This window comes from Acomys minous, assembly GCF_964271855.1.
Source record: "Acomys minous genome assembly, chromosome: 15".
Taxonomy (NCBI): domain Eukaryota; kingdom Metazoa; phylum Chordata; class Mammalia; order Rodentia; family Muridae; genus Acomys; species Acomys minous.
Genome location: NC_140497.1, coordinates 60,924,248 through 60,943,225, shown reverse-complemented (window position 1 = coordinate 60,943,225; position 18,978 = coordinate 60,924,248). Strand labels below are relative to the sequence as shown.

At 46.3% G+C, this 18,978-nt stretch overlaps 1 protein-coding gene across 3 annotated transcripts in view; it reads right to left on the bottom strand.

Moving 5' to 3' along the window:
* CRACD (capping protein inhibiting regulator of actin dynamics) overlaps positions 1–18,978 on the bottom strand; it is a 118,540-nt gene that overhangs the window by 34,601 nt on the left and 64,961 nt on the right. For 2 of the 3 annotated variants that reach the window (XM_084760498.1, XM_084760496.1), the window contains exons 2-3: positions 14,094–14,265; positions 267–402 (exon numbers count right to left, since the gene is read on the bottom strand). In XM_084760498.1, the coding sequence (XP_084616624.1) occupies positions 267–386 (120 nt within the window). In that variant the 5' untranslated portion in view covers positions 387–402; positions 14,094–14,265. The remainder of the gene's footprint in view (positions 1–266; positions 403–14,093; positions 14,266–18,978) is intronic. The other variant, XM_084760497.1, reaches the window with a different exon arrangement.

Sequence of the window (18,978 nt, the reverse complement as noted above, 5' to 3'; positions counted from 1 at the left end):
ACATGCAACCCCTGAAGCTTCTCTAGGGAACTTGTTCTCATGTCCGGTCCAAAAGGAAGCAACACTTGAAGAGGAAAGGGGAGAGGCAGGGCTGTGCAGGTGGGTGTAGCAGTGCTAAGTGCCAAAGCTTTCTCCCCTGAAGTGACTTCTGGACCTCCCACTCTGCCATTCAAGATCCAGCCAGGGACGACTCCACTCCCCTCTACAGAGGGGAGGGGTGGCCTGGGGTCCTCTGGCTCCGATCTTCCAGTTTCCAGCTGTCTTACCTGAAGAGTTTTGACTTTGCCCAGGATGTTGTCCTGTGACATTGCTTGAACTGTCTGCTCACTTTCTGCTCCCCCATCAGGGATAAAAATACTGTCATGGGAGAACGCCCGTGCTCCCATAGAATAGTTGAAGAACCTGGAATGCAAATCATGTGCTTCATTTTATTAGGATGATAAATGTCTTCTCCGGATTCAGTTTTCTGCTCTTCCTGACTCAAAGGGTTCCACCCACATTTACTGGCTTGTTCGGAAAGTCCTTCAACACCATGGCCTTCCTGCAGAGGGTTGGCAAGGGGCAGAGGAGATGACAGGGTACCATGGCAACGGGGGAATGTGGCTCTCTCACGGTCTTTCTCAGAACCACTTCCTGCGAGAACTTGGAACAAGGTATTTATCTGTAGAAGCAACGGCTCGGCTGAATTTGTAACTAGAGGCTCTGCCTAGCTGATCTCTGTCAGGTTTGCTCCAGAAAATCTTGCCAAGTAGTATTTATGGAGTAACATGCAGGTCTAGAAGAAGCAAGAGTTTTTCACATTCAGTCAGGCTGCAGTGCAAATATACAGAGCAAAGACTTTGAAAGAAGTCTTTGATTCAATGATCTAAGAATACAACAAAGGGGGAGAAATCCATGTTGGAGCCATTTTGACTATACGTTTTGCATACATAGATCATGATATGGATTCATAGTTCATAGCAAATTGTTATGGTTTAGCTGTGGCTTGAATTAAAGGCTCCAGGTGTTGGAAGCTTGGTCCCCATTGTAATAATGTTAGAGAACAATAGAACCTTTAATATGTGGGGGTCACTGTGGACACTGTCCTCAGGAGGAATTGATGCCATTCTCGTGAGACCATCGTTCTCCTGAGTGTGTGAGAAGAGGCAGCCTAGCTCTTCCCCACACTCTGCCTTCCCCTCTACCCAGGCGAGACATTATGTAAGAATCACACACTTCTGGCTTGCATCTATCCTACTGTGATGTCATCCACCATGACATAAGGTAACTAGAGGGCCTGGGCCAGAGCCGGTGCCACGCTATTTGGAGTTTCCATTTCCCAAACAGAGCCAAACAAACTCTTCTGTATGAACCCAGCCTCAAGGGACTCAGGTGTCATGTTACGTTAATGGACTGTGGTTAGGAGAGGGCTCAGGACCCACAAAGCCCTAGGCTTTATCTCTAGCATCAGAAAGAAGAAGAAGAAGAAGAAGAAGAAGAAGAAGAAGAAGAAGAAGAAGAAGAAGAAGAAGAAGAAAAGAGCAGACACTTTCCAGCTGTAGGGCTGCATCTCTACGACGTCTGGACATCCACCTGATGAGAGACACAAACAGTGGGAAACACAGGAGAAGGAAGTCTCAGGGCACAACCATTCCCTTCTTGTGCAGACAGCAGCAAGGCTTCTTATTAGAGGCAAGCTCAGGAGGAAATCACCACATCCAAAGCTAAAGCCATCGATGTTGAAACAGTAGACTAACCGGCTGAACACAATTCTGTACTCTCCAGCCGATGTATCTCAGAGACAGTGTTAGAGTATGGTAGCCCAATAAGGCCAAAGTATGGGAGAGGAAGGCACATACCAGGAAGGCTGGTGTGTGCAAAGGCTGAAGAGAAGAAGTAGCTAGAATAATGCTTCTGCCTTCAGGAGGATCACCGGCCTCCGCAGGGAGGCAGCTCGGCTTGTGAACCATGGTGCCTTACTATTTTTGGAAGTATGAAGGTAAATGGAATCTCTCACCATCTCCCAGTGCTAAGAAATGGTGATGCTACCCACGTAGGTTAACACAATGAACTTCCAGCGCCAGGCGTGGTGACACTGTGATCCCAGTGCCTATAATCCCAGCACTCCGGAGGCAGAGGCAGGCAGATTGCTGTGAGTTCCAGGCCAACCTGGTCTACAAAAGCAAGCCCAGGACAGCCAGAACTACACAGAGAAACCCTGTCTCGAAAAACTAAGAAAAACAAGGAAGAAGAAGAAGAAGAAGAAGAAGAAGAAGAAGAAGAAGAAGAAGAAGAAGAAAGAAAGAAAGAAAGAAAGAAAGAAAGAAAGAGAGAAAAAAGAACTTCCAGGCTCATCCAATGATGTCATGAAATAGTTTTCAGTCACTGAAACTAAACCTTTCCATATTATCTGTCTTAAACTCAAACTTCTGGCCTCAATTTGGATAAGGGAAGAGTAATTCACTTCTACATGATCTATCAAATTTTTATTTAAATTATATTTTAGTGTGTATTTGTGGAAGTGCATGTGTGCACGCATGCATAGAGGCCAGAAGTTTTGTTGTTCCACAGAAGCCATCTGCCTTGTTTTTAGAGACAATGTCACTAACTGACACCTCCAGCTTGCCCGTTAGGTGAAGTTGGCTGGCTGGAATACCCAGGGACCCTCCTGTCTCCATACGTGGCTTCTCATTTGGGTACTGGGTCCCAAATGCAAATCCTCATGCAAGCATGACAGGCACTTTGCTGAGCTATCTCCCCAACCTGTCCACATGGTGTTTTTCAAATATTTACATACACATGCAGGCTCTCAAATACTCCTATAGGTGTGTACGTGCCCACACACAATTCCATGTTTGATGCTTAATAAATGTCCACTGATTTCTTAAAGTTGTGTGTGCAGACCACAACAATGCCTGGCTAAGTTCCATTTCAGCTGCTCTGTCTGTCTTGACCGAGTCATGAAGTTCTTAGCATATGTGTTCCTCTTATTTTTTGTCGGTAAAGTAAGACCTGGCACTTGCTTGCCCTGCTGTGCTGGCCCCAGGCTTTGGTGTCCAAACATCCCTGCCTCTAAGTGATTGTATTGAAAAATAGATGAGAAGAATAAAAGTGCTAGTTGTAGAAACTATAACAATTAGCCGGGCAGTGGTGGTGCACGCCTTTAATCCCAGCACTTGGGAGGCAGAGGCAGGTGGATCGCTGTGAGGCCAGCCTGGTCTACAAAGCGAGTCCAGGATAGTCAAGGCTACACAGAGAAACCCTGTCTCAAAAAAATAAAACGAAACAAAAAACTATAACAATTATAAAAAGTACATACTAATAACAATTCTAGCTAAACACAGTAAGACTCTGTGTGTGTGTGTGTGTGTGTGTGTGTGTGTGTGTGTGTGTGTGTGTACCTCTTTACTATAACATCTAAACACTCTTGCTGTAATATTTAAAATCTATGTGTAGGAACTGTTATTAAGTCTGCTTTCCAGATGGGAAACTAAAGCTCACAGGCCTGTGATAACTGGGAGTGTCAGTGTCATTCGGATCCTGGCCTCTGCTTGTCTTCTTTTACAGGCAGAAATAAGCCCGTCCTGGCTGAGTATGGTGGCACACGATAGTAACCCCAGAACTCAGGAGACGGGGGCTTAAGTACTGCCACAAGTATGAGTAGGGGAGACATACTGGGACCCTGACTAAAAACAACAACAGCAAACACAAAACTCCACAACAAACAAAGCCACAAACAAGACAGAAACAAACACGTTCTGTCTCAAGTTTCCTAAGTTTTAATATCTAATTTGTTTGCAGCTCTGTTTTATCCCCCCCTGCTCCCAAGATGGCTACCTTGTCTCTGCATTTCTACATAAATCTAATCCTATCTTCCTCAGTTCTCTCCTCTCTCTCTCTCTCTCTCTCTCTCTCTCTCTCTCTCTCTCTCTCTCTCTCTCTCTCTCCATGTTCCTGCAAGTACTTTCATGATGGGATTAGACCCTTTGATGGGAAATTTCAACATGAGCCATTTGCCTTTGTTTGTTTTTCTATATCTATCATTCTTTTTACCCAGACTAAACTTTACTAATCTGTATCTACCACAGCTCGGTCCAGCTTTTCCTGCTGACCTGTGCTGTAGCTTGTTCACTTGGACGTTGTCTAATATACTAGCAAAAGAACTTGTTGAAGCTCTTCAGATTTTTTCTTAAATATAAACCATCACTTATTTGTTCTTAATAGATCTCAATTCCTCAACAAAATTCTCTGCCATGGCAACTACTTTCTTGAATCGACCAACCATAGTTATTGAAAAATGTCCGTGATGCCAGCATCTTAGCCCCCTTGGCTCTACTGCTGTTCTTGTCATCCCCCTCAGCCTCCTCCCCCCCACGCCCATAGTCTGTTTCTGAGAGGCCTAGGAACAGGTGTTCAGCTCTACACGCTATGAACTATAACGTTAAGAGCATGGGTTCCCTCATTCTAGAGAGGGCTTGACGATCTTCCTGCAGGCAGCAAACAGCAAGGAAGGAGGCTCGTCAAAAGCCATTGGCGCACTGGTCCATGGCTGACCAGCGGCTTCTGCAAGGCTTGGACTCATCTTTGATTTGTCCTCACCTCTAAGGTGCAGTCTACCTGGAGTCTCACCGGAGAGCCCGGATTATTTCCCAGCATCCCCTTCTTCTTTAAAGAATTATTTAAACGCTTTCATGTTTTGATCATATTCTTCCCTTCCCCCCACCTCCTTACGCAACCAACTTCATGCCTTTCCCTTACTGACAAAAAAGACCCCAACAACCCCAACATTAAAAACAAAAACAAGTAGACAAAACCAAACCCCAAAGACAAAAAGAATATGGAACCATAATGAAAACATGTCACAGAAAACACGGGCTCCCTTTTGTGTCAGCCAGTTACTCCTGAGCACGGGGCCTTTCGTGTAGTGTGGTAGAGACACGCAGTGGCACGCCATCGGAGAAAACACGCTTTCCCTCCCACAGCAGGTAGCAATTGCAGGTATCTTCTTGGTTAGGGGTGGGACTTGGTGTCCACGCTAGAATTTTGTTTGTCTTGAATTCCTATAGGTCTTGTGTGTGCTGCCACGGTCTCTGTGAGTTCATAGGGGTGCAGCTGCCCTGCTGGGTCTGGAAAACAGTGTCTACGTGGAGTTCCTACCAACCTGAGGCTCTTTCAATCCTTCTGCTTCCTCTTCCACATAGATCCAAAGTCTGAGAGATCTTAATCTCTCAAACACTGGCTCCTATCACAACCTCAAACTCTAATTTTTGTGTTTCCAGCTCCAGGGGCTTACCCAAATTTTTGTGTGTCCAGTCCCTGGAGATTGCTGTTTTCTGTCTCAGCCACCTGCATTTTTTGTCCTCTTGCCGTAAGCCAAAAGCCACTAGTGACTATGGGGGAGAAAACAGTGTGCAGAAGACTGGGCTCAGCTCTGGGCTCCCTTCTCTCTCGGTTTCAGGTGCTCGTGATTACGCCTTAACAGCAAGGAAATGCCGCCAAACATCTCCAATGCTCTACATGCTTTCCTAGGTGCGCCTCCCAAAGGCCCTGGTGATCCCCACTTTATCACGGGGGAAGTAAATGAAGGGCTTTTGATAGTTACTAAGTTTCTAGCATAGGACAGACAGGTCAGAAGTGTGTGCTGATATAGCCATTGCTCCGCACTCCCAGCCCTTGGGAGGATCAGAAGTTCAAGGTCATCCTGGGGGCAGAGCAAGTGCCAAGGCCAGCCTGTTATATTTGGCCATTACCCTTAAGGGGAGTCAAACGCGTTTATGTGGTTTCTTCTTAAATTTAGTTTTCATTTCGCTTAAGGGCAGCAAGAAGAAATAGTGTGTGTGTGTGGGGGGGGGTAGCAATCGATTCATTAGTCACACGAAGGAGCACTCTCTTGTACGTTACTGCAGCTAAGCCCTCAGCTGTTTGCATAATATTCTAATCGCAAAAGTCAATTCTGGCTCCAACACCTCTACCATGTAGATGGCTTCCTTTTCTTTGAGTGAGGGGCCGAGACAAAGACTACAAAAATACTACCCGAAAAGAAACCAAAGAGCCTGCCCGGTGGAGAGCACAGCTTGAACTGTGTCCAAAGGACAGAGAGCATGCTGGGGTCATTGTCCTTAAGCAGCTGGAGACTTCAAATTACATGCTTGGGAATGGGGGACAATTTCCCACAAATTGTACCTTAGCAGGGTTCATCTGGGCCTCTTTATTCGAGACACTTAAAGGCATTTCACAATTGGTCGCGAAGTAGGCCAGCCCCACTTGCTTCTCTTTTCTTTTGTTGTAAGGGAACCAGGAGGCAAGAGGCCTCAGGTCTCTTTGCTACAGCTTTCTTTTAGATTCGCCCTGCTCAGACAGAAGGAGGGGCTCGGTGTGCGGTGTGCGGAGCCTTCTCTCCTGACGCTGGAGAAAGGGACCAGCTTCTAAAGGATGCGAGAGATGTGTAAAGCACCACGCCCCCAATCTCACAGCTTTAAACGCCCATTGCAGGATTAAAAGAGACTTGATGTTGAACCCATGCATATGTGGAAAGAGCAGAAAGTTCTTGAAAGAGGAAGAGAGGCCACTTGGAAGCTCAGACAACGCTGAGAATCCCGGCCATGGCTTCTAGAGGTCAAACAGATGGCCACTTCCAGCCTGTTAGGCCCATGTGTCAGGAGTTTCTGGACTTCTAGCTGTCAGTCAGCTCTGCAAGTGACAAAAGGAGGATGGCAGGGACATCAGAACCCCATTTCTCTATTTCTGTCCTGGCTGCTGCTGTTGTCATTGGCATTATTGTTATTGGCAGAGAGGTTCAACCTCCAAACACTTAGCTTGAGACTCCACAAGCCCAAGGATGCGCTTTTGGTCTCAGCTTTGTTCTTTGTGGATTCCTGCACTCAGCATAACAGAAGAGTGTGGAATCTTCTGGCATTACCCTGTGCCTTTCTTTCGCTTTTATGTAACTGTTATCCAATACCACTGCTGTAAAGAAGAGAAGCATCTTTAATAACTCTCTAACTCGCCTCATGCCACACAGTGGAGCCTGCCACATGGTCTTCTCTGCCAACTCGGTATGAATGAAGTCAAACTGGACATTTCCATAAAACTTGTTTTCCTTGCTTCTTTCAGGCTAAGGTTTTCATGACTGATGGTTATTCTTTCACATGCAATGACCCCTCAAGGTCAGTACAGGACTCAGGAGTATGATTCGAAGTTCTCAGGCCTATCCTAAGCCTGCTGTCTGCCCCATCAGCCCACATTTCTCTACAGAGACTGGGGTGGCTGATCCTCGCATCCCTACATGGTACCCAGGATCATTTAAAATAGCAGGTGGAGAAAGGGAAGCTGCTAACCTAGGCTGCCCTGCATCAACTCTAACTGGTCGCTGATCTCCCAGAACCACCAGACATGGTAGACAGGCCTGTGTACACATGACACCTTCAGGCCTGAGGAATGCAAGGCCCAGCAAAGTGAGGAGAGTCTCAGACTACACTGACTCACATAGCAGAGGATACCACTTTAAGATGCTTGGAGTGAACACAGATGCACCATGAGCAAGAAGGTGCTCAGTCACAAGACAGGAGCACCAAACAAGAGGGCCCTAGCGACCCACAATTACAGAGTGTCCACAGAAGACAGGAAGCCAGTTTTACTTCCAAGCCTGTCAACACCAAACGTGACATGGGGTGTCTATGCATTTTAAAGATATCTATAAGATTGGTTGAAGTTTTTTTTTTTAATTTTAGCAAAATATATTTAACACCAAAATTTACCATTTGAACCACTTTGATTGTACAATTCACTGACATGAAGCACATTCATATTACACAACTACTATCCTACCCATTCTAAACATGCTCCATAGCCCTGCATAAGTCTGCATTTTCTTCTCCTACATGGTCCCTGGTAACCGCTATTTTTTTTTTCTATTCTATCTTCTATCTGCACAAATTTGCCTGTTCTAGGAGCCTCCTAAAGTTGAATCATACAGTATGTTTTTTTTTTCTTTTTGTGCTTTACTTATTTCACTTAGCATAATACATTTAAAAGACAACCCGTGAGCTTTGAACCTAGGGCCTGACACACACAGGCAAGGGTTCAGTCACCGACCTGTACCCCCTGACTTCACTCATACAGTATCTTAAACATCCATCCACGTCATACAGTGTCAGAATTCCAGTCTTTTTAACTACTGAATCCTGAATCACTGTACACTATAATCCATATTTTGCTTAGCCATTCGTCCATCCATGGAAACTTGGGCTGTTTCTATTTGTTGGCTGCTTTGAACAGCGCAACAATGAATAGCAATATTACTGAAGATCAATATAGACAAATGTGGTGGTGCATGCCTTTAATCCCAGTATTTGGAATGCAGGGGTAGGTGAATCTCTGTGAGTTCAAGGCCAGCCTGGTCTACAAAGCAAGTTCTAAAACAGCCAGAGCTTCACAGTGAGACCCTGTCTCAATAAATAAATAAATAAATAAATAAATAAATAAATAAGTAAAAATCAACATAGCATTTTGACCCATAACTATGTGAAGACCTAAAACACTGAACAGGTGGACCAAAAGCTCTTTTATCACCCTAAAGACTTGATGTCACCTCAATAGGCACTCCTAAATTACTATCTGGAAGATTAGAAGTGCTGCGGAACAAAAGAGGAGGAGGAGGAGGCAGAGGAAGAGAAAGTTGGTGTAGAGGGAAGAAGATAAAGAAGAGAAGATGTTTTTGACATTGGCCTAACATCGGAAAGGCTTTGGGGGTGCAGAGTGCCAGTGTCTGGTTCCCAGAGCATCAGCCCCAAGCGTTCCAGCTTAGTCACCCCATCTAGGAGATCCAAATGCTGGGAGAGCACTCTGGGACCTACTAACCATGGGCCAGAGGCTTTGAATAGGTGGAGGCAATTCTGAGGTAACACCTTTTGTATTAGCATTGGGATACTTTGAGTGGTGTTGAGGGTCCTATTTTTCTACGTTCTAGAACATTCAATCCCCTGAACTATGCTCATTATGCATTTGGAAGGACAGGAGGAAGGAGAGACTGGCATTTCTCCTCTTGCACTTCATGTGCCCCGTCCACGGAATTAACTCTAGTGGGAAGCTACTTCAGAGCAAATAACAGCACTCTTGGCCCACTGTGTCAGGACACAGAACAAAATACAGGGTCTGTTCTGAAGGCCCCACTTGTGTGCTGAAGGATCCCGGCACGGCACGTTTGGCTGAATCACTGTGCTCTGCTGCCATGCGTGGATTGGGTTAATATCCTAAGAACCTCAGTGGCAGCAGCAGTATAATGACGGATATTTTAACCCCTGTTCAGGCGAAGGGTTTACCCTCGCTGTTACTGCCAATGTGGAAGCCATTTCAGATTACTTCTCTGGACCGTTTCAGAGGATGCTGCCGGCATGATGCTCTGTTGCTGGGGCTGACAGGCAGTGGGGTCACAGAGTCCACGCTCTTGGTCACAGGAGAAGACATGTATATGTGGGGCCCACAAAATGAAAAGGATTGAACCACTGAGGGCAGCTGTCGGGCTAAGAAGCAGGGGTGGATGACGTCACTGTCGCCTGGGCTTCACCTCCAGTCTACTGTGATATGATTGACATCTGTAATGATGTCCGACTCAAGCCTTCTCCAATCGTGCTTTCCTTTAAGCTCTGCGTTAATTGTGCACAGTCCATTTGCCAGCTCGGAAAACAAGCAGTGCTTCCCCTCTGCCAAAATATCATGGAACGAAGCTGCAACATTGTCCCGGCCGGCCAGGATGGAGCTGGGCCTGGATTACTCCAGCTCTGCAAAGTGGAAGTCATGATGGGAAGGACTCAGAGCTGAGTATGCATGTCTGTGCAACACAAGCTTGCACTGTGCGCAAGGAGGACAGAAGACCTCGTGGCTGGATCCCCTTGAGTAATAGATGGTTGGTAAACCACCATGTGGGCACTAGGAATTGAATCCTAGTCCTCTGGAAGAGCAACCGGTGCCATTAACTGCTGAGCCAGGCCCAGCCCCTGACTAGATCTTAACGATACTGCTGAGCTCACCGAGTCCTCCGTATTTCACACAACATCAGGTGATACGTTTAAAAGTGGCTGCTGACGCTTTACCCGTGCCCTTTGCAGAACTAAAATCATTCTGCCTGGCAGCGTCCCAGCTACTACTCAAAGCACTGGGCACACACCAAGACCCATTGACAACACTGTTGAGTCCCAGCCTACAGAGGGACATTCTCCAATCTGAAAGTGAAGGCTCCTCCCTACAGCTGCACAGTGACTGATACCTCAGGCCGGCACACCCCTCCACTCCCTGCTTCTTATCCTTTGTCTTTTTTCTTTTTCTGGGCAAGCATCATGTAATTTGGGACCACAGATATTGGGTAATTACTATAGCAATGACTTCAGGCATAAGGAAATATAATTACAGTCCAATTTCAGCTTGTTTCTATGACAACAGGGTAACTGCAATTGATCAGCAGTTTTCTTTCTAAATAGATCCATAAACCTCATTCAAATGAAATGCTAATGAGCAATTAAATATCCTCAAACAAACTACAGTTGTTGGAAAAAAAACTGGGACCAGACTTTATCAAGCGTGGCACTTTCAACACATATTCTGGATTCTGGAATCCTATAAAAATACGTGGTGCTCAATAGACTACAGAGTACCAGATTATCCGTCAATTACGACAGGAATAGGGTATGCCATACATATTTGAAGAAAGGAAGACGCTCTGAAATTGTAAGCCATCTAGAAGTAGGAGCTGTCTAATTGTCCCTCTATCACAGGACAAGGGACCATGTCTCGTGCCTCTCAAGCTCTGGACTCCTATGTTATTTTTCAGGTGCCTCACACGGGAAAAGGTCTCTTCATAAATCTCACTCACTATCATGTGAATCAATTTCCTCTAGGCCTGTGCTCTGTAAATAAAGCACAGGTCATCATCAGCGGCATCTCTATCTCTGGTAATATCGCCTTGTGTTTATAAAGAGCTTTATAACAGATTGTGCAATATCGTGTGCATATTTTGACCTCGAGATATCCCTGGGAGATGAGGGCCTGTTGGCTTAGCAGATCAAGGGATTGGCTTGCCTCAGGTCACCCAGCTCATGAGTGACAACATCTGCATTCACCAAGTGTTGCTATACACAGCAACATACACAGGCCTGGTCTGGTACTCACCATGCAGCTTAGGCTAGCCTTGAACTCACAGCACACCCACTGTCTCAGCCTACCAAATGCTGACATGAAAGGCTTATTTAACATACTTTTGGAAATATACTATCAATTGCATTTAATGAAAAAAGGAAATGTTATTAAATTGTTTTTTAAAAACTACCCCAAAGGCATATGTAATTTAAAAACGCCAGCCAAAGAGCCATGAAGGCTCATGCACCACAGAAAGAACATAGTGCTCTGAATACCCCAAGGAACATACGACTTCAGTGAAGAGCTATTCTTGGCTACAGAGACATTTCTAGAACCACAGAGTCTTGGAGTCTAGCCGGATTGACTTCAGCAACTTTAGTGATGAAATCTCACCTTCCTGGGCCCCAATCCTCCTGGACACGAACTCAGCCTCCTAGGTTTTTAGGGTAACCCCAGTATTCAGGAAACTCTCCCTCAACGCTGGACTGAAATCCTCCACCTTAAACCTATAACCAGATCATGTCCCCGGAACTTGAGTTTTATGTGTCAGTGAGCACTTTCTATTTTGGAGATAGAAGGGGAAAACCTTCAGGCTCATTTCTAAATCTTTGTGCAGTGTGCAGTAGCATGTCTGTCAACTGAGCAGTAAACTGAAAATAATTGTAGGAATTCATAGTTTTCCTTCCCCCCCCCCATTTGTAAATAGGGCAAATGAGCAGAACTTCTGCTATACTGCAAGGTGTTCTTGTAATATATCCCAGAAGAAAAGGGATATGCCGCCTGCTGCTGCTGCTGTTGCTGCTGCTGCTGCAGACAGGTCTCACTATGTAGGCTTGCCTGACCTGGAACTCACTATCCATGCCAGGCTGCTCCTGACTTTTAAGTCTTTCTGTCCTGGAAGTAAAGGCGTGTACTGCTATGCTGAACTCACATTTTAAGTTACTTCTGCTTTCTTATGCTACTGTTTTAAATTTAAAGACAAGGCACAAAATTCATAGGTCAAGGACCCATTGAGCTTCTTTACTTAAGAGAAGAAAGAGTATTTTTCACTTGCATAAACAAATATGTAGTTAAAATATGTCCCATACCATCTGTAGGGGGTTCTGAACAAAAGTCAAGAATAAGAGCAGGCGAGCAGGCGACATTACCTCTCTACAGTAATGGAGTTGCTTAACCCAGTGTGGGATTTCCCAAGATTTCTTAAAAGATTTAAGGAAACTCCTCAAAAAGTACATGGAATGCAGAAGTTAAATGGGAAGAGAACACATGAGAGTCCAAAGCAACCCAACAGGACCCAAGGGAGCGGGCAAACCCACTACAAAACCTACTACAAAAAGGAAGTGTGACAGGGTGTGGTGGCGCCTGCCTTTAGTCCCAGCACTCGGGAGGCAGAGGCAGGTGGATCGCTGTGAGTTCGAGGCCAGCCTGGTCTACAAAGTGAGTCCAGGACAGCCAAGGCTACACAGAGGAATCCTGTCTCAAAAAACCAAAAAAAAAAAAAACAACCCCCCCCAAAAAAAAAAAACCAAAAAAAAAAAAAAAAAGGAAGTGCGTCCTCAGAGGGCTATCTGTCGGAAGGTGCACTCTCTAGACTTGACGTCTTTTCCTAACCAACCGAGTCTTGGTCCCAGTCCACTAGGTTTTGTACTTAGTTCTGGTTTGAGATGAAAAGATCCACGTTCACATTTTACACCCTGAGAGGCGGAAGAGAAATCAGAATTGACTCCTATCAAACAACAGTCAACGTTATGGCAGCGCGCACACTACGGCATCCCGTTACTTACTGCTTGCTATGCTCTCCTTTCAGCCAAGGCCTTTCCCTCCACAGAGTGTTATTACTCTGAAGGGGTGCAGTTAAAGTTGGCCACTTTCTTATGTGGTAAAAAAAAAACAATGGGAAGCAAACATAGGCTTGTGGAGGCCGAGTCAGTATTGGCCAGAACTAACAGATGCGGTGGGTGAGCACCGCACCTCGAGGCTCAGCATGCGGTGCCCGTCTGACAGTTTTGGAAACAGAAATAGCATCTACTGCAGTTTGCTTGTACACTCTGGGGAGCATCTTTGTCTTTGGTGTGTGTTTAGGCGCCAGCACTCATAGGAGGCTGAACTAAACCTGGTCCCTGAGTTCGTGAGCCAGACCAGAGAGAAACAAGCAAAGCAACCATCTCCAGAGAAAGCAGCGTGTTCGTTGAGTCAGGCTAGAGGTGCTAGTGAGCGTGGCAAGGCTGAAGAGATCACACCGATGGTTGGGATGGCTTCTCAAAAGGGATGGTTCTCAAGAGCACTGCCAGAGTATCGTCAGCTCTAACTCCCGCCTCAAGTCCCACCCCTCCCCACCCCCACCTCCACCCTCAGGTAACAAGGACCACACCCTCCAACCCTCCACGCCCAGCCCTGATTCTTAAGGTTCCTGGTCAGATTTAGTGCCTGTGTCCTAGGGAGGGAGAGAGACAGAGAGAAAGGGGGTGGGGTGGGGCGTGGGGGCGGGTGAGGCGGGTGGGAGCAGAAAGAAAAAGAATAAAGGAGCAAGACAGAAGAAGAAAGGTAAAAGTTAGGAGTGTCTGTCCTGAAGGACATTCCTAAAGCAGCTAGAAGCTTCCTGTGGCTTTGCTGAGCCTCAGAAGTCTGCATCCTTGCCCCCTGGCCTCACGCGTAAGCACTAGACTGTGGACATCTTTTCTTTGCCAAGGAAAGGGTCATAGGAGCTTGGTCTTCAATCAGAGCACCCTCCTTGAGCCGAGCCAGTGAAGTGCTGCCCTCCTCCACCAGTGAAGGCAGAGAGACACAGGTTCGATCCCCAAGGTGACTTGAGCACCCAGCACACCAGGTGGGACAATGCCCCCCCCTCCCCATGCTCAGGTGGGATTCCTTTGTGATGCTGTTCATGCCCTCCACATCCAAAACCCGCACCTGCCCCTCCAGGGACCTCTTTCCTCACCCCGGGAACTCTGCCAGAGACATGCAAGGAAAGGGCAAGCTATTACCTCAGACTCTTCTCCAGGGTCTCCTCGTCCGAAGAGAAGGTCCCATTGCTGGCACTCTGAGGAGAGAGACTCTGGCTGGCAGCCGATTCCTCTTGAGATGACGGAGGGCCTTTCTTTTTCTTTTTGCCAAAGAACTTCTTAAAAGGCTGGAATTTGCCTCCCTTCTTCTTGTCTATGAATTGCAAGACAAACACACAGCTGCAGTTTGATAGGGCTGTGCCTCCGACTAGGAACGATTTACCAATCAGCCACCTCTGCCCAAGTGAGCCAGGGCAAAGGTCAGCCATAGACCAAGCCCGCTGCTGAGAATGTCAGGGCCGCCCAGGCGCCAAGGTGCACAGTGAGGCCGGGCACAAGCCACAGGCACGGTGGCACCTTCTGACCCTCGGGCTTCTAAAGGGTCAAGAAGAGGCTCCAAGTTGCAAGGCCAGTGGGCCATGCCACACACATGCCACGTGAGGGTGGTGCCTCCTTTAGCAACGCTGATGATCAGGGCCACTTTCTGGGAGAAGCTGAGAGAAGCATCCACACTACACAAGGATTTCCAAAAGTATCCAATATAAAACCACCCCAATCATTCTGTTGTAGGATGTGACAAATTGTCACATATAGACAATAGTGGTTAACTCTTGGCACAGGCTTTGTCCCATTGGCACCCAGTTCAACCCTCCATGTCTCTTTTAAATGTTTCCAATGAAGAGACCCCAAGCAGTTGCTAACACCTCTGCCTATATAGGACTGCATCCACCAGGGACTGAGGCTTGCTGCCAAACATGGCTGAAGATTTTTTTCAGCAGTACCTTCCTCCACTCTGTTTGCTCTTTTGGATACAGATTCCTCCAGCTCACTCCAGGTCTACCACAGGACAGAAAGCGTAAACCCTTCTCCACCGGAAAAGTACTGTAGTTTACCATCTTTCCTTGAGGACCTCGGAGCAGCTCGCGGGGCAGTCTCACGGCCGTCTCTGAAACTGTTTTGCCCTCACTACCCTGCTGCCACTCCAAGGACCTGCTGGAAAGACCACGCTCCCATGGTGGCTCTGTGACATCGTGGCCGGCATTACTGTCCCCGTCTGTGCATGAGGGGTCAGAGAAACATATGAAATCTCTTGTTTGCGCTCCGGGGGGGGGGGGATAGATTCCTGAAGTGAGAGTGAGTGGATCTAAGGAGAAGGCCAACAGAAGGTCATAGCATGCACCGAAAACACCCACAGGAAACACATAAGCCACCAGAGTCCCCAGAGCCTCCTAGAGGGGGAACCTGGGTGTGGCAGGCAGGCCAATGACGTCATAAGCCAGAGCTGCATTTTTCCTGGTGAGTCCCCTTATGAGACATCATAAAAATGGTGAAGCCGAGTGTTTCAGGTCAGCCTGGGCTGTAGGGTGAGACCTTGTCTCGAAACAGGGCACAGATGAGACTGAAGTGAGTAAGCGTTGGTTCAAACTGTTTCACGCCAAACCTCGACATAAGGTGCCAAGGGAGCAAACAGAAACACCTTTACGGTCGTGCACAGACCTCAACTTCAGTGGGCCCTGAAATGAGACCCCATTTATAACCTGTCAGATGTCTTGTGTCCATAGTATACAATATGCTTTTTCCCCCTTTAAAAAAAAAGGAGTGCATGTGATTTGTGAGACAAGAGAAATGTACAACACAATTAAGATCACACCTTAAAATGGTGAAAGCAAGGCGAGGTGTGGCAGCTCATTTCTCTCCTCTCCACACTTGGGGTGCAGACACAGGCCGATTTCTGTGAGTTTGAAACTAGACTAACGCACACAGTGAGTTCCAGGCCGGCCACGGCTACATAGTGAGACTCCGTCTCAAAGCACCCCACAAAGGGTTAAATAAGATAGGAGCCTCTGGTTTCATACATTCATATGTTTTCAGGGGATATTTTAGTGATAATCTTGACAGCTGCCTGGCTTTCACGAGTAACCCCCATCACGACCACACACACACACACACACACACACACACACACACAGAGACACAATTAAAGCTTCGGGTGGATATTGGTGACATTAGTGGATGACACATTAGTGGATGACAAGGCTGAAGACAGGTTAAGTGACAGCTGACTTGTAGGTTGGGCAGCATCACAGTAAATAGTCATAACTTACAGTGTACTCCATTTACCCTCAAGGCATAATTCTTCCTCTTGCCTCTTATAAAGCTATCTGCTGTCTTCCCACCACAAAACTCTCTCAACCCAGATTTTCAATCAGATTAAAAGCAACAGTTAGGGGCTGGAGAGATGGCTCAGAAGTTAAGAGCACTGGCTGCTCTTCCAAAGGTCCTAAGTTCAATTCCCAGCAACCACATGGTGGCTCACAACCACCTATAATGTAATTTAATCCTCCCTTCTGTTGTGTAGGCATACATGCAAGCAATATTTATTATGTAATAAATAAATAAATAAATAAATAGATAAATAAATAAATCTTTTTTTAAAAAAAGCACCAGTTAGGACATCCTAACCCTAGCATGGGCACACAGTCTAGTTCCCCAAGCAAAGCAGAGACTTGTAGATTACATTCTTAATTTATAAATAAAGGAGCAATTGTATCATGAAGCCATGCCAAGGTGGATCTGCTGATGTCCAGGTGAGCTGGAACCAAGTGAGCACATTACAGTGAGTGAGAAGCTAGTCTCTGGACAAGAGCCTCGGATAAGAAACCTACAGGTGAGCTTCAAGCGCGTCAGCCAGAGGCTCTTGACATCGTCTAACTGTTCTAAAAGCCAGAAAGGAAAACATTTGCTGGGCTGGTCACACTGTTTGAAGAAGCGATCAGAGCATTGCACACACATGCAAGGACAAAGAAACGACGGCCTGGAGAGGGTGCTGGAGAGGGTGCTGGGACACATTAGCTTTGGCTAGGAGCCTTGTATGGACTTCCTGTGGCAGGGTAGCCCGCTGTGGGAATGCTGCCAAGCTTTGTGCTACGCCTTAAACGAACCACCCTTTATCGAGAGTGTACATGCAGACATCATCCTGGAAGACCTGTCAAAGTCCAAGTGTCAGGCAGTGCCCTTTCCAGGGATTCTAGAATGCCATGTCAGCAACACCTTGTGATTAACGCAGAGGAAAAGGAATAGTAAGATGTAGCCCTCCTCTCCACTGGACTACAAGGAGAAAAAAGGACCCTAAGTCCTAATGACACCATCTTCTCTTTAGAGGAAGATGCGGAACACACAAGCTCATGCCTGCTTAGTGTCTGAGGATGTCTCCATTGGGAAAAATCACTCCCTATCCTCATTTCCAAAACTTACGTCATACTTCCTATCAGAAATGTCTTTATATATCAAGTTTGGACGTTCATCTTATGATTATTTTACTGTTAAATTTGTAATCTAAGATTAATTTTTAAAAGGTTTAGTAATAATGATACATATCTGTCCTACATTTAGACAGTAAGATATAAAGTGACACTAATAAAGTGCGAATTTTTAAAAATTATTTCTTTTATTTTTGAGATTAAAATATAATTATATCATGTCCCTCTACTCTTTTTGTTTGTTTGTTTGTTTGCTTTTTTTTGTTTTTTGAGACAGGGTTTCTCTGTGTAGCCTTGGCTGTCCTGGACTCCCTTTGTAGTCCAGGCTGGCCTTGAACTCACAGCAATCCGCCTGCCTCTGCCTCCCGAGTGCTGGGATTAAAGGCGTGCGCCACCACGCCCGGCTCCATGTCCCCCTACTCTTACCTTCTCCTTACAATCCCTCCCATATGGCCTTCTTGCTCTTCAAGTTCAGCTTCTCTTTCATTAATTCTTGTTACATTTGTACATGTATATACACATACGAATACACACACACACACACAACAGCTTAGTCTGTAAAATGTTACTTGCATGTATGCTTTCGGGGTGAACCGTTTGGTATTGGCTAATTGCTGGGGAAGACTATATCCCCCACTCAGCGTACCTCAGTGGCCTATAGTTCTTCGGGTAGGATTGAGGCCTCGTGGGCTTCCCGCTTCCCGCCTCCCTGGCCCTCTACCATCCCCCCACACCACCACGTAATCATGTCTTTTTGTTGCTGTCCTTGTTCAGCACATGTTTAGGCAGCAATGATGGTGAAACTTTATGGGTGTGGAGTATGTAGCAGGAGGCGTATGCCTTATTTTTATTTGATGTCCCAATATATATTCTCAAACATAAGACCTCCCATTCCTCCCAAAGCTAGTTATAAAACAGTTGCAATTCCCTGCCACAAATCTGGACGTGTGCCACAAACACCCATTTAATAAACCCAGGACTTCAGGGGACACCAGAAGTCGGCTCCACAGAATCAGCCGGCTTGAGGGCACCGCCCCTGGTAGGCACTATTTTCTTAGGAACAGAAATTGATATTGTTAATATTTTTCATGGCACAGATGGGCCATGAACGAATGAAGCCGTTTCAACAATGCAGCAGAAACACAGCACACTCCTGCGGAGCGAGCACACTGCCACACAGAGCGGAGATTAGCAAGAAATTCTCCAACGCCAAGTGCTCGAGGTGACGCCTGAGGATTTTACAGCACAAACCTTACTGATCTTGGGTAGATGGGACAGCTCAGAAAAGAGAGAGGAGAATGCTAACTACTAGTCAAGTGGGTATTCACTGGCTACCACAGAGAGACAGCAGGGGATTACATGTGTGGGCTCCAAAGACAAGAGTATTTGGCCCAAATCCTAATCCTATTGTTGACTAGCATCTACCTCCCAGACTCTGCATACTCAGCATCTTCAGTTTCAGGACTGAATTCGTGGGTGAGCAGTGGGGTGCCACGTTTTCTTAATATTTCAGCACTTTTCTACTTTAATTTTCCACATGAACGAATCTATATATGCATAATGCTGCTTTAGGATCGTAGTGCTTTTCATTCTCAAAGTACTGAATT